Genomic DNA, 24,746 nt, shown 5'->3' with positions numbered 1-24,746 from the left:
GGTAGCCTAGTGTACAATGTTCTACTTGTTTACTCTCATTTATTACACCAATTTGCTCTCTGCAGTTTACAGAAGTTGAACTCTTGATTTAAGCATGCAGCATTTTTCACAGTCCAAAGAGACATGGTATAAACACAGGCAGATGTAGGATCTTAATTTGAGCCAGTTTGCTACAGGAAAATAATCCTGCAGCAACAGAACATTTTAATTGTTATGTGGAGTCTAATTAATAGACATTTTTATAGGGGTTGATACATTTTTCTTAAGAGAAAATCAAGTAAAAAATGCTAAAGTGGAAATTCCAAATGTCAGAAGCCTTTTTAAACCTCAAATAGACTACAACTTTTACAATTCCTGCATTGCAGGAATGTTCTACAACAGGGTGATCACATTAAGATCCGACAGCTGTAGCAGTAATGAATAGGCTTGTGCTATTCAAAGCATCAAGATCTAATTTTGCCATGAAGCTGTCATTGGAGTGCTCTTTACAGGGCAAATGATAGTCTAGGTAATTTCATATTTCCGCTAAATGTGTGAGCTGTGATGCAGTGGATTCTGATGTAATGATTTGACTGAAATACAGCTATTTAAAAAAAGATTCTGCAACAACGTGGAAAGTAGAACCCAAATAGATTCTATATGCAACTCTGATAGAATGCCTTTCACACAGGATGATGTTGACCTCTGAAAAAATGGTTAAATTGGACTGTCTGACTCTACTGTCTGCATGGTCTTACAGACTTTTATAGTTACAGACTTCGATTTTTACATTGTTTGGAGGCACAAATAATATGGGTCACCTGAAATGCACCAGACTGTCTATCTCAGAGGAGCTACCCAGGAAAGGGCTGAAAATAGCCATTATTAATATATGTAGCCTTAGAAATAAGGTTAAAGAAATCAATAACATTAGATACTATTTATATATTAGCCATTTCTGAGACTTAGATCATTTGTTTGATACAGCAGTAGCAATACAAGGATATAACATCTATAGAAGGGACAGGAATGCTTATTGGGGAGGTGTTGCTCGATATGTTCAGAGCCATATCCCTGTAATGCTTAGGAAGATCTCACGTCAAGTGCTATTAAAGTGCTGTGGTTGCAGGTTCACCTGCCTCATCTAAAGCCTATTATTTGGGGGTGTTGCTATAGGCCACCAAGTGCTAACAGTCAGTATCTAAGTAATGTGTGTGAAATGCTTGATAGTATATGTGATGCAAACACAGATGTTTACTGTCTTGGGGACCTGAATATCTGTCTGCTCAAGAGGAAGCGTTTCACTGTAACCCGTGCCTATAATCTGGTTCAGGTTATTAATCAACCTACCAGGGTGTTTACAGACACTACAGGGACAAGATCATCCACATGTATTGATCACATTTTTACTAATACTGTAGAACTTTGAAATTATCACAACATAGGTTGCAAATGGCTTTTTTTTTATGGCATGGCTTCCTTAGTGATATTACCCACACACTGCTACGGTTTCCTAGATATAGCCCCTTTGTGATCACTGCACCAATGGGTACGGATACAGCTCTAGAACATTGTTTGCTCTATAACCATAAATTCATACGCCACCGTGATATACAATAAGGCCGTGACAACAAAAAGACAACAGTCACACAGTGGCCGAATAAATGAAACTACACATGTTTGTTTCATCACAAAACCAGAAAGACTCATCTGTCCGCTGATGTCCACAAAGCAAATATTGCATTCAAACAGTTATATGGTCAAGCAAGTTAATGTTTTCGACAGTTCACTAAACAACTACTGATTTAGAACCAAGGAGTTATCTCAAGTCAGCACAAAGACAACAGGAGCACTGCCTCTGCTATTCCAGCACCATTTCAACCTAACCATTTAAACATCAAATCAACAAGGCTATATATGTTCAGTTTAATGCACTGAAAACAAACCTCCAAGTCTGGTTCATCCTTGGGAGCAATTTCCAAACACCTGAAGGTACCACATTCATCTGTACAAACAATAGTACGCAAGTATAAACACCATGGGACCACGCAGCCGTCATACCGTCATACGCGTTCTGTCTCCTAGAGATGAATGTACTTTGGTGCAAAAAGTGCAAATCAATCCCAGAACAACAGCAAAGGACCTTGTGAAGATGCTGGAGGAAACAGGTACAAAAGTATCTATATCCACAGGTAAATGAGTCCTATGTCGACATAACCTTAAAGGCTGCTTAGTAAGGAACTGCTTCAAAATAGTTTGCAACTGCACGTGGGGACAAAGATCGTACTATTTGGAGAAATGTCCTCTGGTCTGATGAAACAAAAATAGAACTGTTTGGCCATAATGACCATTGTTATGTTTGGAGGAAAAAGGGGGAGGCTTGCAAGCCAAAGAACACCATTCCAACTGTGAAGCACGGGGGTGGCAGCATCATGTTGTGAGGGTGCTTTGCTGAAGGAGGGACTGGTGCACTTCACAAAATAGATGGCATCATGAAGATGGAAAATTATGTGGATATATTGAAGCAACATCTCAAGACATCAATCAGGAAGTTAAAGCTTGGTTGCAAATGGGTCTTCCAGATGGACAATGACCCCAAGCATACTTCCAAAGTTGTGGCAAAATGGCTTAAGGACAACAAAGTCAAGGTATTGGAGTAGCCATCACAAAGCCCTGACCTCAATCCTGTAGAAGACTTGTGGGCAGAACTGAAAAAGCAAGGAGGCCTACAGACCTGAATCGGTTACACCAGCACTGTCAGGATGAATGGGCCAAATTCACCCAACTTATTGTGAGAAGCTTGTGGAAGGCTACCCGAAACGTTTTACCCAAGTTAAACAAAGGCAATGCTACCAAATACTAGTTGAGTGTATGTAAACTTCTGACTCACTGGGAATGTGATGAAAGAAATAAAAGCTGAAATGAATCATTCTCTCTCCTATTATTCTGACATTTCACATTCTTAAAATAAAGTGGTGATCTTAATTGACCTAATATGGAATTTTTACTAGGATTAAATGTCAGGAATTGTGAAAAACTGAGTTTAAATGTATTTAGCTAAGGTGTATGTAAACTTCCGACTTCAACTGTTTGTATGTGTGTGTGTGCGTGCGCCCTCAAGTATTTGTAGACTAGTTGAACGCCAATGCCGTCCTCCTCTCTTCATGTTGGCAAAATGGTCTATGGCTCTGTCCAGTGGCAATTTTAGTATGTAAATCTTTGTGCGGCAAACCTATTTTTTTTAGATGCATGCCAGCAAAGCCACAACACAACATTAACAATACATTTATTGGACTATAATGGTGACAAACGGTGCCCACAAACTGTTAGGGCCTACATAAAGCTGTCCCAACAGCAGAGTCCCAACAACCGTCCCAACACCTTACCACCGCAACACATGGCTATCAGCGGAGCAGTGAAACAGTTCATTCAGCCTCATTTTTTATTTTTTAAAATTTTATTTCACCTTTATTTAACCAGGTAGGCAAGTTGAGAACAAGTTCTCATTTACAATTGCGACCTGCCCAAGATAAAGCAAAGCAGTTCGACACATACAACGACACAGAGTTACACATGGAGTAAAATAAACATACAGTCAATAATACAGTAGAAACAAATCTATATACGATGTGAGCAAATTAGGTGAGATAAGGGGGGTAAAGGCAAAAAAAAAGGCCATGGTGTCAAAGTAAATACAATATAGCAAGTAAAACACTGGAATGGTAGATTTGCAGTGGAATAATGTGCAAAATAGAAATAAAAATAATGGGGTGCAATGGAGTAAAATAAATAAATAAAATAAATTCAGTAGGGAAAGAGGTAGCTGTTTGGGCTAAATTATAGGTGGGCTATGTACAGGTGCAGTGAGCTTCTCTGACAGCTGGTGCTTAAAGCTAGTGAGGGAGATAAGTGTTTCCAGTTTCAGAGATTTTTGTAGTTCGTTCCAGTCATTGGCAGCAGAGAACTGGAAGGAGAGGCGGCCAAAGAAATAATTGGTTTTGAGGGTGACCAGAGAGATATACCTGCTGGAGCGTGTGCTACAGGTGGGTGATGCTATGGTGACCAGCGAGCTGAGATAAGGGGGACTTTACCTAGCAGGGTCTTGTAGATGACATGGAATGAGAGCGTACAGGTCGCAGTGGTGGGTAGCATATAGGGCTTTGGTGACAAAATTGATGGCACTGTGATAGACTGCATCCAATTTATTGAGTAGGGTATTGGAGGCTATTTTGTAAATGACATCGCCGAAGTCGAGGATTGGTAGGATGGCCAGTTTTACGAGGGTATGTTTGGCAGCATGAATGAAGGATGCTTTGTTGCGAAATAGGAAGCCAATTCTAGATTTAACTTTGGATTGGAGATGTTTGATGTGAGTCTGGAAGGAGAGCTTACAGTCTAACCAGACACCTAGGTATTTGTAGTGGTCCACATATTCAAAGTCAGAACCGTCCAGAGTATTGATGTTGGACAGGCGTGCAGGCAGCGATCGGTTGAAGAGCATGCTTTTAGTTTTACTTGTATTTAAGAGCAATTGGAGGCCACGGAAGGAGAGTTGTATGACATTGAAGCTTGCCTGGAGGGTTGTTAACACAGTGTCCAAAGAAGGGCCAGAAGTATACAGAATGGTGTCGTCTGCGTAGAGATGGATCAGAGACTCACCAGCAGCAAGAGCGACATCATTGATGTATACAGAGAAGAGAGTCGGTCCAAGAATTGAACCCTGTGGCACCCCCGTAGAGATTGCCAGAGGTCCGGACAGCAGACCCTCCGATTTGACACACTGAACTCTATCAGAGAAGTAGTTGGTGAACCAGGCGAGGCAATCATTTGATTTACTGCCTTTAAAAAAACATTGCTGATATGGCTGACTTGTTTAAACAAATGTGGTTCCTATTGACAATTGAGATGTACAAACTATGGCATAAGAGAACGTTGAGTGGATAAGAGGCAATCCGTATTTTCGATTAAGACAATGAGCTAGGACAGACTTTGTTCAGCACTTTTGAAATGCACAGCGACAGAATGGGCTGTTCTTCCAGTATTCTCCCTGTACACCAAGTCAGAGCTGCAGGATAACTAAAGGGGGCATATAAGCAGACATTGAAAGCTCTTACAATTATTTAATGATGACATTTCTCTAAAACAGGCTATAGGCTACATGTGCACCACCAAGTCTGAACAGTAGGCTAAATTATGAGGGGAAAAGGGACTGAATTATTAGGGTGAGGCTCATGGGCGACTAACAGCTTACTATACAACATACACTTACTATACAACATACACAGTATTACTTTTTTAGCTACATTATATAGCTACTCCCTGGCATATTACAATATATTTTTGGACTCGCATTGTTGTGCCGTGCTCACTTCAACAGGAAGGTGAAACGGTGGTCCTTTTGAGGGCAAGTTTTGTCATCAAAGTCTGTCATTCTCTGGATTTATTGTGCTTTCAAGTCAACTGGGAACAACAACAAAAAAACAATGTTGAATCATGATGTTAGTCATCTTCAGGTCGGAGCTCTAGACTTGGAATTTGTTCAAAACTTATTTTCCCAGTCGGAGCTTGTTTTTTTCTGAGTTCAATGTTGTCTTGAACTCACTAAGTCTGAGATTTCCCAGTTCCGAGTTTCCAGTTGTTTTGAATGTGGCAGAAGTCATGCTGGATTGAAAGCATGGCCAATTTAGAAAGTTTATCTTTTTAAGCTTGGAAAAGAGACCCTTAAACTCAGACATGGACCACACATCCACTCCACTGAATAGCAGGCTCATGATTGCTTTGCAATGCTTGCAGTTAACCACTGATTCCTTCCAAACCCCTCATTGTTGAATTTGCGATTTCCAACTTGTTGTTTAATGTTTATGTCTAATGGCCGATGAGCAGAAAAAACTGAAATACCTTATTTACATAAGTATTCAGATCCTTTTTCTATGAGATCCAAAATTGAGCTCAGGTGCATCCTGTTTCCATTGATCATTCTTGAGATGTTTCTTAAACTTGATTGGAGTCCACCTATGGTAAATTCAGTTGATTGGATATGATTTGGAAATGCACACACTTGTCTATATAAGGTCCCACAGTTGACAGTGCATGTCAGAGCAAAAAAAAGCCATGAGGTTGAAGGAATTGTCCGTAGAGCTACGAGACAGGATTGTGTCAAGGCACAGATCTGGGGAAGGGTACCAAAACATGTCTGTAGCATTGAAGGTTCCCAAGAACCCAGTGACCTCCATCATTCTTAAATGGAAGACATTTGGAACCACCAAGACCCTTTCTAGAGCTGGCCACCTGGACAAACTGAGCAATCGGGGAGAAGCGCCTTGGTCAGGGAGGTGACCAAGAACCCAATGGTCACTCTGACAGAGCTATAGAGTTCCTCTGTGGAGATCGGAGAACCTTCCACAAGGAGAACCATCTCTGCAGCACTCCACCAATCAGGCCTTTATGGTAGAGTGGCCAGATGGAAGCCACTCCTCAGTAAAAGGCACGTGACAGCCCACTTGGAGTTTTCCAAAAGGCACCTAAAGACTCGCAGACCATGAGAAACAAGATTCTCTGGTCTGATGAAACCAGGACCTCAGACTGGGGCTGAGTTTTACCTTCCAACAGGACAATGACCCTAAGCACACAGCTAGGACAATGCAGGAGTTGGCTTCGGGACAAGTCTCTGAATATCCTTGAGTGGCCCAGCCAGAGCCCAGACTTGAACCTGATCAATCTCTGGAGATACATGAAAATAGCTTTGCAGCAACACTCCCCATCCAACCTGACATTGCTTGAGAGGATCTGCAGAGAAAAATGGGTGAAACTCCCAAAATACAGGTGCGCCAAGCTTGTATTCCCGAGCTTCCCAAGGTATCATACCCGAGGCTGTAATCTCTACCAAAGGTGCTTCAACAAAGTACTGAGTAAAGGGTCTGAATACTTGCATGAATGTGATTTTTTAAAAACATTTTATTCTAAAAGTTAGCTTTTGCTTTGTCATTATGGGGTATTGTGTGTAGATTATTCAAATTTTCATAAATCTCTCAAAGGTGTAACGTAACAAAATGTGGAAAAGTCAAAGGGTCTGATGCTTTCCGAAGGCACTGTATTTAATGTGGCCAATGACTTTGATGCTTCTTGGATGGACACTTCTAATGTAACTCTATGGCAGCACCCAAGGGGTTTGAATTGTTGAGCTCTCCCCATAGATGACGTAATGTCCTCATGAGTGACAGACCACTTAGCCAATCACGGCGCAACTAGAGAACATTACCAACCCATACGCTCAATATTTTCCTCTGGCTGCTCCACCACCACGGAAAGCACTGAGCTAGGCTGATACACCAGCATTTTGGAGTTGCCTTACTCAAGAAAGCAAAAAATACCATGTTTGTGTTGTTTGCAAACTGATATGTGACACGTATTAATGCGAAAATAACATGCAAAACATGCTAAACAGGTGGCCTAGCCCCACCTGCCCTGAAAGGCAGGTCGCCACTGGCTCTGTCAAACAGTACACTTTTTAAAGTTTTTGTCATAGCTAAAATGCTTGCTAGCCTGACTTCCTTGCATGTGCAACAATGAACCAGCTATGTTAGCTAGCTAGCTAGTTTATATGAGCCTACTATCATCTCAGGCCAGTGGCACAACATATTTAGTTAAAGGTAGATCAAAATCGGCATACAGAGAATTAAGTCAAAAACACAAGTCCAAATCCCAATCTCCATCCATGATTTAGGAAAGGGACGATTTAGCAGGCTAGCTACTGACATCAACGCAAGCAGACCAGAAACTTTTTTCTGAAAATGACGTTTTGTAAAGGAAGTAATTTGATTGGTCTGAAGCCAGATCCAAACTGGCCTCCCTTGGGCGTTTTGCTGCACCAGGACAACTCACAGTTGAGTTCAGCTAATTATTTTATAAAATGTTTTATCAAGGGGAGCCAAATGCTTGCTGGCATCAATCAATCAAATGCTATGGCGGCAACAAGTTATACTCTTTTGGTCCAGACAGTATCAGATACATGGGTTTCCCATACTGAGACAGATGGGCACTGTTTCCCTTGCTCAGATGATTTAAGCCACTTGCGAATTGATGGAAAATTATGAAAACAGAGAGAGAGACTAAGAGAGATTATGGGCAGAACGACGAATTCCACTCCATCTTTAATCAAATCAGATGGCTTATTAATCACAACCATTTGATGTTGCCAATTATTTGAATGATTACTTAATTGGCAAAGTGGGCAAAATTAGGCAGGAAATGCCAACAATGAATAGTGAGCTATCATACTCATGCATAAAGAAAAGAACAATGAACAAAAAGCATTGCACGTTGGAATTTTGTAAAGTTAGTGTGAGAGAGGTGGGAAAATTATTGATATTGATCAATAATGACAAACCTCCTGGCATTGACAACTTGGATAGGAGTGTCTATAGAGTCAGCTACCATCTGTCATATCAAAGCCTAGAGGAATGTCTTTGTCCTCAGGCCTGGAGGGAAGCCAATGTCATTTACTGGTTCTAACACTGGCATTAAACAAAGCCTGTGTGTCCATTTATGCTGATGATTCAACCATATGCATGTCAGAAACCACAGCTAATGAAGTCACTGAAACTCTTAACAAAGAGTTGCAGTCAGTTTTGGAATGGGTGGCCAGTAATAAACTGGTCCTGAACATCTCTAAAACTGAGAGGATTGTATTTGCTACAAATCATTCCCTAAGCTCTAGACCTCAGCTGAATATGGTAATGAATGGTGTGGCTGTTGAACAAGTTGAGGAGACTAAATTACTTGGTGTTACCTTGTATTGTAAACTGCCATGGTGAAAACATATAGATTCAATAGTTGTAACGATAGGGAGAGGTCTGTTCATAATAAAGAGTTACTCTTCTTTTTTGACACCACTCTCCAAAAAGCAAGTCCTGCAGGCTCTAGTTTTATCTTGAATATTGTCCTGTCATGTGATCAAGTGCTGCAAAGAAAAACCTAATTAAGCTGCAGCTGGCCCAGAACAGAGCAGCAGGTCTTGCTCTTCATTGTAATCATAATATAAATACTATGCATGTGTCATGACGTTGGCCTGGGGGTAGGTTTATGACAGTCATAAATACCTCTTTCCCCCTTTTTCCTCTCTCTACCCTACTGATGTTACATTTGCAAAACCCTTGGTTAACTTAGAGATTCTGGGAACATCAGAAGGTGGGGGAAATGAACTATATTCTGGTAATCCGACCAATTGAACATATGCGGTGGTACTTAATGAATATGATGTCAGTTCGGTTGTCATCTGAGAAATTCTCATCAATTATAAGATGACAAACTCTACAGTGGAAAGTCTACACATCAGAGTTATTGCATTCACATGGAATTGTTGTTCAATTTAAATGTTTGAATATGAAATGATTGGGGATGAGATGTGATTTTAGCTTCTAAAATGTGAGATTTGGGTTTTCATAAGGTAGGGCTCTGCTCAATCAGTGGCCCGCCCCTGTGAAGGGACATGGGCTATAAAACTTTTCAAACACGCCTTCCTCTCCCTTCCTATATAAAGCCTTGACGACAATATAACCTCCTGTTCCGAAAGATGTGAGGACGACAGTCCGATGTCAGAATGGTTCAGATAATAACTACAGAACGAAGCCAACATCAGCGTGAGCTTTGGTTGCGAATGGTATGAACTTTGAACTCTTATTGACAACAGACGTGATACCTCCTAGCCGTTGAGTTAGCAACAGCAGCTGCAAACGCAGGTTAGGAAGGAACAGACAGAGGAACCTGTCTATCACACAACGATGTTACTACAAGGTATCCAATTTACCACCAGAGACATTCTTCAAAGGACAAAGGACTCGGTTTGGCAACACGGCCTTCCATCTACCACCAACCTACCGAAAGGCAGCTCAGAGTAAATATTGATTGCATTTTCCTTTTCCAAATGGGCGGTAATTTAGAATGCGTAAGATACTGTATTTACTTCCTTTGTTACAGTCTTCCCGCTCTTTCATTCGCTCTTTCATTCAAACCCAGCCCCTTTTCTTTTGTGTAACAAGCTGTCATATCTGTTCCGCCCGCTAGCGACGTTTTCCTTTGTGACGTAATTTGTATTAGAGGTATAATTCATTCTTTGTATATGTAATTCTGTGTGATTAGTTAAGTATTTAGTAAATAAATATTTAAACTCAATTTTGTATTGCTGATTCAACTTGTTAGCCAGGGTTCGTGCAGATAACCAAGAATTTACAACTTTCAGATGAGACTGAATTAAGGTAACGATTAATATTGACTGCTATTGATGTAAAATATTACTAGGTCTTTAAGAGTTTATTCGGAAGATAACAGCTCTATAAATATTATTTTGTGGTGCCCCGACTCTCTAGTTGATTACATTTACATGATTAGGTCAATCAGGTAATATTAATTACAGAGAAATTATTTTATAGAATAGCATGTCACCTCACTTAATCCGGCATAGCCAAAGACACGACACATGCTAGGCTCTCTTGGCTAAGAGTTGAGGAGAGACTGACTGCATCGCTTCTTCTTTTTTATAAGAAACATTAATGTGCTGAAAATTCTAAATAGTTTGCATAGTCAACTTACACACAGCTCTGACTTACACACAGCTCTGACACACGCACTTATCTCACCAGACATGCCACCAGGGGTCTTTTCACAGTCCCCAAATCCAGAACAAACAATTGCATAGAACTTCCTTCCATCTCGTATTGCTCAAATAAACCGCAAACCTAGTTTCAAAAAACAGATTAAGCAACACGTCACGGCACCACGCCTCTCCCGTATTTGACCTAGATATTGTGTGTATGTATTGATATGTGTGCCATTTTTTTATTATATGTAGGTCTGTCCTTGAGCTGTTCTTGTCTATTAATGTTCTGTATTATGTTATGTTTCATGTTTACTAATTGGTCTTTTCATGAATCGGAGTAGCTCTGAAAAAGATCTGATTTGAAAAGACCAATTAGTGGAAAAAATATCAGAATTGGGCTGGCTGTGTAAACACAGCCTGTGTGCCCCAGCCTAATCACTGTTGGTTTGGTATGGTGCCAATATGCTTGATGCAATTAGGGCAAAATGGGAAAGAAACTGTACTGTATCATGAAAGTGCTAGAGGACTTTTTGCCAGGGCAAATGAACCCCTTCTCTCAAAATATGTTGAATATTTGATGTGTAATAACTTTTCTTCTCCATCAACCAGATGCGAGCAGAGCAGAGTGAATAATCATTAATTTATCCCATATTAATATGGGTTATAAAGATTCAACAATTTCAGTAGCTACTGAGAATTTTGACAAGTGGAACTGTCTGAAATACATTGAAGTCAATATATTTAATACATTGAATTCAATAATTGTAATGACTAAGCAGGAACAAACTTGAGGAAAGTTTCAGAGCCTCTAGATAAGAGATGGAGTCTGTTTAGCTATACATATTCTGTGTGTACTCCATCTGTATACAGTAGAGTGTCTTAGAAATACTTAAGCACTGTATGTTGAGCCAAGTATGGAAGCTCTTGGTAAGCTCTTGGGCTCCCGAGTTGCACAGCGGTCTAAGGCACTGCATCTCAGCGCAAGAGGTGTCACTACAGTCACTGGTTCAAATCCAGGCTGTATCACATCCAGCTGTGACTGTGAGTCCCATAGGGTGGCGCACAATTGGTCTGGGGTAGGCTGTCATTGTAAATAATATTTTTTTCTTAACTACTTGCCTAGTTAAATAACGGTTAAATTGGATAAATAATATAGCCTGTCTATACAGTAGGTATTAATGTTTAATACAACGCAGTGCTTCCTTCCTTCCAGTGCTTCCTTTGTAATACATGTACTGCACAGAAATACCTATCTGAGCATAATTTGTATGCACTGTCTGTAGGCATCTACAGAGACTGTTGCCAAAACAGATGTGGTAATAGGCCTTCTCTTTTCCAAGTGGACTCTTTTCAGGTCATTAGCAAAAGCTCATAATTATCTTGTACCTCAATCAACATATCAAGATCAACAGCTGCCTCATATGCGCAATTAACTTATATATGACATTGAAGTGGTTGCTTATTGCAATGATATGTCCGTGACGCCCAAGTATAAAGTACATTGGATCTGTCACGCACAAAGTAATTCTGTCTCATTCAATAGTCAGTGCCCTGTTATCTCATTGATGAAAGGGATTTTTTTCAGGAAAACAGCTAACTTCCTGCATTTCAAGACAATTTATGTTGAAAAAAATTGCAGTTTTATAATGCTATTCTACACTTTTTGCTCTGATTCAGAGAGAAAAATGGTCTGTTTTATCGCTCATCTCATGCCGTTGTTCATATTTTGCCACAAGGCTGAGCATTTTGAATTTAAGCTAGTTTCCTGCGATTTACAGCTGATTTGCTATCTGAGGGTCCCCCGACCTCCATGGGGTCCACAACCCCCGAAAAAACATTTGGTTGGCGGACCCCTGGAGGTAGGGGCACGTGCTCTGTGTGCCTGTTTGTTAATCTGGCCCTGAAAATAGTAAGGTCTAGTCACTGCCTTTCATCAAATTATAACAGATTGAATATGGTATGTGGGTAGTGGGTTAGTTACCACCCATACGTAAAATGCATGCATGGCTGTATGTTGCTTTGGATAAAATAATCTACTAAATGGCATATATTATTATATTCCAGTCCTGGGTTCACAAGTCCATCTGGTTATAGACAGATATAAACCATTTTAAACAGGATCACTGGACACAGATTTATCTGTTAGGGGAAAGAGGTTTTATTTGATATTATTGTATGGATCATACTATGCTGCAATTCGAATCATAACAATATTGGATAAAGGATAATCAAATAAAAAGCTACAGAGGCTTACTGTGTGTCCCCAGTGTTTGTGTTTTTAACATTAGTTACAAAATCAGCTGTGGGATACATAGTAGTAAAATTAGAAGTTTTAGGCTTTCACATTTTAGCCTGAAAGTCTGCATTGAGTTGCATTTACTAAAATATATTACATTTGGAATGTATCTACTCTGCATCTCCTTTCTCTGACAGAATACTAGAAATTAATCATAGCAATATCCTACAATGCCAATGGCCTTTCAATGAATATGTCTGTCTGCCACAATTTGGTTTAGCAAAGAAGCGTTTAAAAAATACATTTGGTTTAGCAAAAAATAGTATTGCTGCATTAACTTAACTAAGGCCACACACATTAGTAGTGACAGCCGAGTTGACGCTGGGTGAAACCAGTAATTAGTGGATGAGTGCTGAGTGCAGCCTCATTTAAAAGGCCCTTTAGCATGCTAGGAGTGAGTCACTAACTCTCTCACAGAGATGCATGCCCCAGCCACTGACCTGGCAATCTCTTCCATTTTGGGCAATGCTGTGAGAGTCCCAAGTCAGAGTGATTATTTCTGCTCACACGAGACCGCATACTCACGAAAGGTAGCAGTGTCCTCAGTGCCCATCCTAGCTAGCCAGGGGAAACGTTCTGTTTAAAATGAAAACACTGCTTTTAAGGTTTCTCTCGGCCTGAAGGGAGAGAAAGGAGAGGAGAGAAAGGAGATGTGCATCCCAAATGGCAATATATTCCCTTTGTAGTGCACTACTTTTGGTCAGGGCCCTTAAGGCTCTGGGCAAAAGTAGTGCACTATGTAGGGAATAGGGTACCATTTGGGACACGATCAGAAGGACCAGTTGCCAGTCAGTTCCACAGTGCGATGAAGTTTCTTTGGATGCGTTTTGGACTGTCAGTGTAGATACAGTAGGTGTGTTTGCCTTAACAGAGGCCAGGGGTCATATCAGTCATTATTTGTGTCCCAAAAGGACCCATATTCCCCATATAGTGTACTATCAAAAGTAGTGCACTATGTTGGGCATAAGGTGCCATTTGGGATAAAACATTAAGGGCCCATTGACCCAGTGCGAGGTCTCTTCCGCTTGGTGCCCCTGATTGTTTGTTAACGCTCCTGTAGCCTTTTTAGACATTGCTGCCTGATGCCGTACTGTGTGTGTGTGTTCCCCCTGAGGCACGCTCTCTGTGTCAGACTGTGTGGCTCTCACCCTTTCTGTCACATGCCACTTGTTTCTCCTGGCAGGGATTGGGTGCGTTTAACAGAAAAAGACTAACGTGAAACAAAAGTGAATTCTGACATAGTTTGTTTTCAAGCCACTCTCTTCCTGCAGCACACTGACCAGTTTGACTATTATGTTCTTCACACGCAGTCCATCATCACCTTTGTATTGCACTTGACTCCTCCTGAAGAGACTAACATGTCGGTAACATACTTACACACTCTCTCACACAGACGTCAGAAACCTTTTAGGGATCTAGGGGATTGTATACAGTTCCCATTTAGGGTGCTGAAGGTGTTTGTTGAGGAATTCTCTACTACCCCATAACCACCAACCTACACAGAATATTTAGAGTGCAAATTCATGACGTGTAGATACATTGGTTATTATTTTTTATCCCCTTCTTTCTCCGAATTTCAATTCCGATCTTCTCTCATCACTGAAACTCCCCAACAGGCTCGGGGTCGAGTCATGCGTCCCCCGAAACATGACCCTCTAATACACATTCTAAACACCAGCCCGTTTAACCCGGAAGCCAGCTGAACCAATGTGTCGGAGGAAACACTGACGACACAAACCCTCCCCTAACCCGCATGACGCTGGGTCAATTTTGAGCCGCCCTATGGGACTCCCGGTCACGGCCGGTTGTGACACAGCCTGAGATGAAACCTGGGTCTGTAGACCGCTGCGCCACTCAGGAGGCCATTATGTTGGTTATTCTATCCATCTCTCCATTTTACTTTATTTTTTATTTAACCTTTATTTACTAATGGAAAACAATCACATCCATTTGATTCTATTTGTAATACTTTTTAAAAACAATTTCAAACAAGGTGTCAAAGCACCTTTAACATGATACTGTAGATCAGGGATCATCCACTAGATTAAGCCGCGGGCCGAGTGGATGGTCAGGGGGGCTGGAATATAATTACAAATCATTTGTAGACCGCAAGTAGCCCAAACAGATATCATATTTGACTGAAACATAATCATTTCAAACCTTGCTTACATTTGTACACAATCACATACTGTACATCTCTATTATGCGTTGGAATACTTTAGAACAGATTCCCAAAATGAAAATCACTTGGAGCTGATTTGCTGACATTTTTTGTCTTTTATGCCCCCGGCCAGATTTGTCCCACGGCACGCCAGTTGGATTAATGTCTTGTTCACTGGTCTTTGCCTGCCATTCTGCTGCCTATAAGATACGATGTCCTATGAATAATTCATTGAATTCAGAATATGAATGTGCATGAATGTAATTACTGTACACCTTTCTTTCTACTACACAACGGACCTATTAAAATACTAACATCTAAGGATGAGTTAATTAAAGTGAATCAAACATTGAATTTCTTTTTAATTAGGTGAGTGGAAGACATCCAACATGTAACTTCCTTCTGGAGCTTGAGAAAGACCAGGAGGAATGTCTTGTGAAGCTGAGGGAACAAGAATCTTCAAATGCCTCCAAAGGTGACACCATTACGGCATATTTTGATTACAACATTTATCTCCTCATCTGACAGTTAAGATAAACCGTGGCTTGTGAATAGATTTCCGAATATTCCGGGAATGGAAACAGACTGCATATTTTGGTGAATGGTGCAAGATTATTTTTTTACATCGATTTCTTTTAGGTCACTCGCCTAAATTATTTTTATGAAACTTTTAAAAGAAAATGTGAAATCTCATCTTTTCAAGTGCCTTTGAAAGTAATGGAAAGTAAATCCCATTTGCTACTCCCCATTGCCTCTGTCAAATTAAATGAAGACTTTCAATAGTTGTAAAATTGTTTCTTAGTCCAGATAAGCATCACAACTCAGATTGTGACCAAGAACTTTGATGCATTTTCAATTTCCATTAAAACCTGAATAGCTTGCACTTTAACTAAATGCTGAACATGTTGAAGGTTCTACAAAACGTTTTGCCTGCAAGCCCCACCATCCTGCCGACTTACGATGTTGAAACTTTACTGTGAGTTATAGCCAAGGCTGTGCTACATAAATTAAACTAATTGGGTAGAGAAATAATGTTAATTGTCAAGGGAATTAGTGTACTTTATCAAAGACAAGACACTCAGTCTTTGGCTTTCTCTTGAGTCCCGACACAAAAAACAATGTGTATATTTCTGAGCCTGTGTTTGTGTAATGGTAATGAATATTCGCTGTCTAGCAGACACCTTATCCGAAGCGACTTACATCAGTGAGTGCATACATTTGCGTATGAATGGCCCCAGTAGAAATCGAACCCACAACCCTGACATTGCTAGCGCCATGCTCTTACCAATTAAGTCAACTGTGCTTCGAAAGCATAGAGAGCATCCAGGTCAACATTAAAGGGAGAAGGTTTTTCATGCATCAGTTGACCTAGCCTAATATGATTATGAAACATTTAGGATAAAAACATTGTTTGTTAGCGCCAGTAAACACTGTGGGTGGCAATATGCGCAACATTTTTATCTTATAGTGTGGTACTGCACTGCCATTGTCATACACTGTATCACATATATGGAGATACCATAAAGCAGGAGCTGCACTTGAAATAATTTCACCAGAGGCCTAGGCACAATAAATGGAATAGTGTGCCATTTGAGACACCGAGAGACACATATTATACCACTAAGAGAGTGCAGAGATACTCATGTGGGTCGCATCGTGAATATGTATTTTGTTGTCCATTTTTCAGTGTGTTTTAATTTCATTAATTATATCTGATGTTAATAGCTTTCTTTTTATAGAGCTAGCTATGTTGTTTACATATGGAGGCTTTCTCTGTAGTCTCTCTATCTCTGGAAGGGAGTGGAGCTATGTTTTACTGAGCTAAGGCTAAGCGCTCCATTTTCACAACTAAGATGTGGCAAGTGAGACTTTGCTTCTTGAATGTCCAATATCTTGAAAACTTGACTGCTGACATGCAAAACATTTTGGGACTGTATCAAAAGTGGACTAATGGAAAAAACACATCGTATTTTGTGGACTTTTCCTTTGTATGCCATTTTGTTGAATTAATAACCAAATATTTCAGGAGTCAAGGTTTCAGAGAGGCTTTCTCAGCCTTGGCCTTCCTCCTGACATTGGTGAGACAAATAGATTCACACATTTAGCCACTTCACCCCCACACGGAGAGTCTATCATAGTCCATTAGGCTACTGGTACTATGAAACTCTATCATTCATTCTGAAAGAGCCTAGTGCACTGTATGCTGTGCATACACTATGTATGTGAGGCATTTATCACATTCAATACTGCTACAGTATGATGCTATCCATAATGAACAACTTGTAGGGTGAGAATATGGTCTTGAATCCCCTATGGCAAAGTAGATTTGCTTTGGGAAATTGTTGCATGAGGTACGCAACTACAAATTTCACAAATATGAGACAAACAAAAAACTGTCTTGAATCGTTGTATTTATATTAAAACTCTGCTGTCTAATCTCTTGACAGGAGCGGGATGCAAAGCTATCTGGGATAACATAGCATGTTGGGGCCATGCAGAGGTTGGAGAGACCGTCTCTAGAGAATGTCCCAGAGTGCTCAAGACATTCTTTGGCAGAAATGGTACAGTATTGTAGCCTCTTGTTTTCTTCATATATGAATTTCAATGTCAAAGTCACATTTCTGGGTGGATTTCTTTAAGCGTTGTGTCCCACATCATGCAAATGTTAGAGACGTTTGAGACTTTCCTCAAGCAATGTTCTCATATTGTCTGTGATGACTACAGCTCAGTAGCGGCGCGTGAGTAAAATCACCGGGGAAGGCAAGCCAGAAAAAAAGACATATTACAACAAACCGTACCAGTCAAACATTTGGACACCTACTCATCCAGGGTTTTTCTGGAAGTAGTCACCTGGAATGCATTTCAATTAACCGGTGTGCCTTCTTAAGTTCACTTGTGTAATTTCTTTCCTTAATGCATTTGAGCCAATCAGTTGTGTTGTGACAAGGTAGGGGTGGTATACAGAAGATAGCCCTATTTGGTAAAAGACCAAGTCCATATTATGTCAAGAACTGCTACAATAAGCAAGTAGAAACAACAGTCCATCATTACTTTAAGACATAAAGGTCAGTCAATGCAGAACATTTCAAGATGTTTCACATCTTCAAGTGCAGTCGCAAAAACCATCCAGCGCTATGATGAAACTGGCTCTCATGAGGACTGCCACAGGAAAGGAAGATCCAGAGTCACCTCTGCTGCAGAGGATAAGTTCATTAGAGTTACCAGCCTCAGAAATTGCAGCCCAAATACATGCTTCACAGAGTTCAAGTAACAGACACATCTCAACATCAACTGGAGACTGCTTGAATCAAGCCTTCATAGTCGAATTGCTGCAAAGAAACCACTACTAAAAGACACCAATAAGAAGAAGAGATTTGCTTGGGTCAAGAAACAAGTGCAATTAGACTGGTGAAAATCTGTCCTTTGGTATGATGAGTCCAAATTTGAGATTTTTGATTCCAACCGTCGTGTCTTTGTGAGACGCAGAGTAGGTGAACTGACGATCACCGCATGTGTGGTTCCCACCGTGACGCCTGGAGGAGGTGTGATGGTGTGGGGGTGCTTTGTTGGTGACACTCTCAGTGATTTATTTAGAGTTTGAGGCACACTTAACCAGCATGCCTACCACAGCAGCGATATGCCATCCCATCTGGTTTGTGCCTAGAGGGATAATCATTTGTTTTTCAACAGGACAATGACCCAACACACCTCCAGGCTGTGTAAGGGCTATTTGACCAAGAATGAGAGTGATGGAGAGCTGCATCAGATAGCCTGGCCTCCACAATCACCCTACCTCAACCCAATTGAGATGAGTTGGGATGAGTTGGTTCACAGAGTGAAGGAAAAGCAGCCAAGAAGTGGTCAGCATATGTGCGAACTCCTTCAAGACTGTTGGAAAATCATTCCAGGTGAAGCTGGTTGAGAGATTGCCAAGAGTGTGCAAAGCTGTCATCAAGGCAAAGGGTGGCTACCTTGAAGAATCTAAAATCTATTTTGATTTGTTGATCACTTTTTTGGTTCCAACATGATTCCATATGTGTTATTTCATAGTTTTGATGTCTTCACTATTATTCTACAATGTAGAAAATAGTAAAAATAAAGAAAAACCCTTGAATGAGTAGGTGTCCAAACTTTTGACTGGTACTGTATGTGTTCTGATAATTGCTTTGTTTGCTCTATAACCTGTGAGTTCATATGCCTTGTGACCGTGATATATATGCCTAAGGCCGAGACAAGAAGACACAGTGGACGAATATATTCAACCACACCTTGTGAAGTCCACAAAACATATTGCATGAAACAAACAGTTACATGACCTACAGTATGGTCAAGCAAGTTAATGTTTCTGACATTTTTGGACTACTTAACAACTGCTGATATAGAACCGCTATTCCAGCACCATTTCAACATCTAATCACCTATGACACTTCCTTTGACACATTTTTTTTTTGGTGCACCAGGACCATTCAAAGCTGAACTCACTCAGTTTAGCTCAACGCTGATGGGCTTCTATTTTAAATTTTTTTTTTTATCGTGGGAGGCTAAATGCTCGTTGGCTTCCCTTGTACTCAATGCTACGGGTGGCAACAATGTCATACTCTTTTTGACCAGACTGCATAGATGGGCTACACATACTAGACAGAAGGGCGCTGTTTCGTTCGCTTGGATGCTTTCTCCGGTGAGATACATTGAACCTCTTGCGAGTTGAAGTACATTTATGAAACACAGCGAGATGAAATAAATGATTTTGTATTATTTTTTTACTGGTCATCTATGAATACAAGCCACTGCTACAGCTACACTACAATGTTATGTGTGCATCTTTCCAGGTAGAGCTCACACCATTTTCAGGATTTGGATTCACACCAGACCAATGTTCCTAATTTCACAGAATTACAGAGGTGCACAGACCAGTGTAATGTAGATGTTCTACAGTTGGAGTGCATTGAAAGCCAGAAACATAAATGGGCCTCAAGTATACAGTGCATTCAGAAAGTATTCAGAACCCTTGACTTTATTCCACATTTTGTTACTTTACAGCCTTGTTCTAAAATGTATTAAATAAATAAAGAATCCTCAGCAATCTACACACAATACCCCAAAATGACAAAGTGAAAAAAGTTTTTTGAAAAGATTCCAAATAAAAAACACCTACCTTGTTTGCACAAGTATTCAGACCCTGTATTCAGCATCCTGTTTCCATTGATCATCCTTGAGATGTTTCTACAACTTGATTGAAGTCCACCTGTGGTAAATTCAATTGATTGGACATGATTTGGAAAGGCACACACCTGTCTATATAAGGTCCCACAGCTGACAGTGCATGTCAGAGCAAAAACCAAGCCATGAGGTTGAAGGAATTGTCCGTAGAGCTACGAAACAGGATTGTGTCGAGGCACAGATCTGGGGAAGGGTACCAAAACATGTCTGTAGCATTGAAGGTTCCCAAGAACCCAGTGACCTCCATCATACTTAAATGGAAGAAGTTGGGAATCACCAAGACTCTTTCTAGACCTGGCCAAACTGAGCAATCGGGGAGAAGGGCCTTGGTTAGGGAGGTGGTCACCAATGGTCACTTTGACAGAGCTATAGAGTTCCTCTGTGGAGATGGGAGAACCTTCCAGAAGGACAACCATCTCTGCAGCACTCCACCAATTAGGCTTTATTGTAGAGTGGCCAGAAGAAAGCCACTCCTCAGTTAAAGGTACATGACAACCTACTTGGAGTTTGCCAAAAGGCACCTAAAGGACTCCCAGACCATGAGAAACAATATTCTTTGGTCTGATGAAACCAAGATTTAACTCATTGGCCTGAATGCCAAGCTTCACATATAGAGGAAACCTGGCACCATCCCTATGGGGGAAAGATGAACGGAGCAAAGTACAGAGAGATCCTTCATGAAAACCTGCTCCAGAGAGCTCAGGACCTTAGACTGGGGCGAAGGTTCACCTTCCAATAACGACCCTAAGCACACAGCCAAGACAATGCAGGAGTGGTTTCGGGACAAGTCTCAATGTCCTTGAGTGGCCCAGCCAAATCCCGGATTTGAATCTGATCTGAAAATCTGAAAATAGTTGTGCGTCCAACCTGACAGAGTTTGAGAAGATCTGCAGAGAAGAATGGGAGAAACTCCCCAAATACTGGTGTGCCAAGCTTATAGCGTCATTCCCAAGAAGACTCAAGGCTGTAATCGCTGCCAAAGGTGCTTCAACCAAGTACTGATTAAAGGGTCTGAAGACTTAAGTTAATGTGATATTTGAATCTTTTAGCAAACATTTCTAAAAATGTTGCTTTGTCGTTATGGGGTATTGTGTGTTTAAAAAAAATCTATTCAATTTAACTAGGCAAGTCAGTTAAGATCCCATTCTTATTCACAATGACAGCCTAACTGCCTTGTTCAGGGGCAGGACAACAGATTTTTTACCTTGTCAGCTCTGGGATTTGATCTAGCGACCTTTCGGTTACTGGACCAATGCTCTAACAACTAGGCTACCTGCCGCTGTGTGTAGAGTGTGTCGATTGATGAGGGGGAAAAAACTATGTAATCAATTTTAGAATAAGGCTGTAAAAAAGTCAAGGGGTATGAATACTTTCCAAATGCACTGTCTATCGTTCTTTTGTAGCCTATATACTATGGCAAAATTCTCCATTGAATCATGGTGAATTGCACCAAGCCAAATTGCACCAAGCCAAGAATGATACAGTATGTTCTGTACTGAATGGACTAGAGGCAAAATTAATCATGTCTGCTCACTCCACAATCTCCAGTGGCCCATGTGGCAGACTAGGATTCTGTGGAGCTCTCGTCCTACCCATCACTACTGGTGACAGTCTAGACGAATCTGTACTGCCACTTCATTCATTATAAACTAATTACCCAGACAAAGAGTATGATAGATTACTGTAAGATCATTGTATTTACATTAAGACAGGTTCCAGTCTTATGATGAACGTCCCACATTCAAGATACCTCCGACTAAATGTAGCTGTGTGAAATTGAATTGGAGAGGATGAGTTGGGCATGAAAATTGGAAGATGTATTTGTAACAGAAACCTCTGGGATCCCTATAACACCCAGCAAGTCTACAAGTAGGTAGGCTGCTGTGGCAGGGTCTGTGTAGAGTAGACTGATGGAGTGTGACACTCAAAGGAGCGGAGAACGAAAGAGGCCTGTGGTTGTAGTCCTAAATCGTGTGTAGTAAAGTACATTACAAACAGGGTTCATTCAGTACTCAACTAAGTCGAAGGCTTCTTTGAATAAACATGGAACCCTTTCGCTTCCCAGAGAGAGAAGTTTTTGTGAAAACATGCTGAAAATGACATCTATTTGCTCCTTAGAAGACTGTCTGAATGTTTTTTAGAATAATTTGACAACACTATAAACAAGAACCAGTTGAAACTTTAATGGAAGCCATCATGCGTCATGCTCAAAATGGAATCACAGCCACTGAGCAATCACTTAGGGTTGTGTGTGAAGCCATGTGTAGCAAATCACACAAACTTTTTTGGTTGACTTGAGTGGGCATACAAAGGAGGATCATCTTAGCAGAATAAATATCATTCATCAGACTCACTTACCAGAGAAATCAAATAATTGTGTCTACAAAAAACATGCTGCAATTTTCTTTGACTATGATTTATGAAAGGAATAACCAAGTCTTTTAGAGATGGGGCAATACAAACATTTAACTGACAAAAGCAATGTTTTTCTCCTACCCACAGGAAACATAAGTAAGAACTGTACAGAGGACGGATGGTCTGAAGTTTTTCCCCAAATAACCCGTGTGTGTGGGGCAGAGGAAAAGCATGATAAGGTAACCAGGGTGATGTTCTAGGTCTCTGGTCTCTCTGGTGTTCTAGATCTCTAGGTCTCTGGTCTCTCTGGTGTTCTAGATCTCTAGGTCTCTGGTCTCTCTGGTGTTCTAGATCTCTAGGTCTCTGGTCTCTCTGGTGTTGTATCATTGTTCAAAGTTTGAGCAAGAAACAATACATGATGACATGCAAGTAGCTGTGTTTGGAAATACAATACTGTAGTATATCAGATATTGCAATCAAGGTATTGATACAATGGACATTATGGAGAGGAACATGACAATGTTATTGTGAGTGATTTATGATTGTTTTTATATAATATAACATTTGATTTAGTTTGGTCTGATTTCTGGGTGTGAAGGCCCTCATGCTGATAATGAAAACAACTAGCCGTATAACCCTTTGCTAAATGCATGGGAATTCTGTCCTCGGTCTGGTGTAGTGTGTTTTTGTATGTGTATGTTTTTTTTGTGTATGTGGTGGGTGTGCATGCGTGTGCTCAATTCCACCTGATGCCTTGAAATACAGATGAAACACAGGTGCCTTAAAAGCGAAATAAAAGATCCTGTTCACCGTGGCACCCAGCTGTCTCCTTAATCTAAAGATTGCACCATGTGTGTCCCAAATGGCACCCTGATATTTCCTATATAGTGCATTGCTTTTTGACAAGGGCCCTGTGGGGAATAAAATGCCATCTGGGACACAGACTCCAAATTACTGTCCTGGTTGGCCCAGTACAGCAGATGTTAATAAGAGGCCAAGTAGCAGCAATGTTCCAGGAGGAAAAATGAAGAAGACTGATGGTTCATACTGCTATTCCACTGCCCAGCATTTGATCAGAGCAATCTTTTTTGAAGAAAGCTGAACCAGAGATAAGCCCCGCAAAAAAAGAGCAATGAAACTCAAATGACCCATTTAATTTAAGGGTAATTTAAATAATACTCCCAACAGTAATTCTTGTTTGGCAAACTGACTGTAGTTAAATTGCTGGCCACAATTCCCTACGATTCACTTGCTTCATTCAGATTGAGGAATGACCTCGAACAGCCTATTGTGCTCTCTGCGCTCTATTCTCTTGGAGGTTATCTAAGAGGCCCCACTGGTCTGGATCACAGAGCCACCGGTGGCACTCTACTGATCTCCATATGAAAATAAAACTCCTACTTTCTTAAATATTTAATGCACTAAAATGTTTTCCTCTAACTGAGTGGCCATTAATCTGTGAAACTCACCAACTGTACTCTCACCCAAGCCTTTCCCCCTGTTTGCCCATGTTAAGGCGAAGTCCAATCTTTCGGAATGGAAAATTCCTCTTCTCTCACTATGAAAAATAGATAGGAACACATGTTTCCTCTATGGCTTGTTTCACACAGAGTTCAGAACTTTTGCGTGGTGAAGCCAGGAATTCTTGAAATTGGTGGAGGGGCAAGAAGTACCAAACGATGCCCCTGCCATTACCAATACAGTGCAAGCTCTTCGGGAACCCCCTTCTAGGATGCAACCTCTAGTCCGAGTGCCAGTCTGTTTATGCTATAATGCCAACTCCTTGTCACTCCTTGTGTTTGGCTTGACAATGAGAGAGATCACCTAAATATTAATTGGCTTTCATCAAGCCGTCCACTCAAGAAAAAGCTGTAACGTGGTTATCAGTCAACCTACCAGGGTATTTTTTAAACAGCACAGGAATGAAATGGATCACATCATTACCAATGCTGCAGAAATCTGCTCCAAAGCAGTATCCATATCCACTGGATGTACAGTAGTGATCATAATACTGTAGTCATATCTATAAAAAAACAAGTTCCAAAGGCTGGGCTTAATATAATGTATAAGAGGTCATACAATGCGTTTTGTAGTGATTCCTATGTTGAAGATGTAAAGAATATTTGCTGGTCTCTGGTGTG

General features: G+C 40.7%; 1 protein-coding gene across 2 annotated transcripts in view; it reads left to right on the top strand.

Moving 5' to 3' along the window:
• Positions 1-24,746, top strand: part of LOC109871554 (vasoactive intestinal polypeptide receptor 2) — a 54,517-nt gene that overhangs the window by 13,081 nt on the left and 16,690 nt on the right. The window contains exons 2-4 of one of the 2 annotated variants that reach the window (XM_031806516.1): positions 15,400-15,505; positions 17,478-17,591; positions 22,753-22,844. In XM_031806516.1, coding sequence (XP_031662376.1) covers positions 15,400-15,505; positions 17,478-17,591; positions 22,753-22,844 — 312 coding nt within the window. The remainder of the gene's footprint in view (positions 1-15,399; positions 15,506-17,477; positions 17,592-22,752; positions 22,845-24,746) is intronic. The other variant, XM_031806517.1, reaches the window with a different exon arrangement.

The sequence above is a fragment of the Oncorhynchus kisutch genome, linkage group LG27 (assembly GCF_002021735.2).
Source record: "Oncorhynchus kisutch isolate 150728-3 linkage group LG27, Okis_V2, whole genome shotgun sequence".
NCBI lineage: Eukaryota > Metazoa > Chordata > Actinopteri > Salmoniformes > Salmonidae > Oncorhynchus > Oncorhynchus kisutch.
Note: the sequence above shows the minus strand (reverse complement) of the source record. Positions and strands in the feature narration are given on the sequence as shown.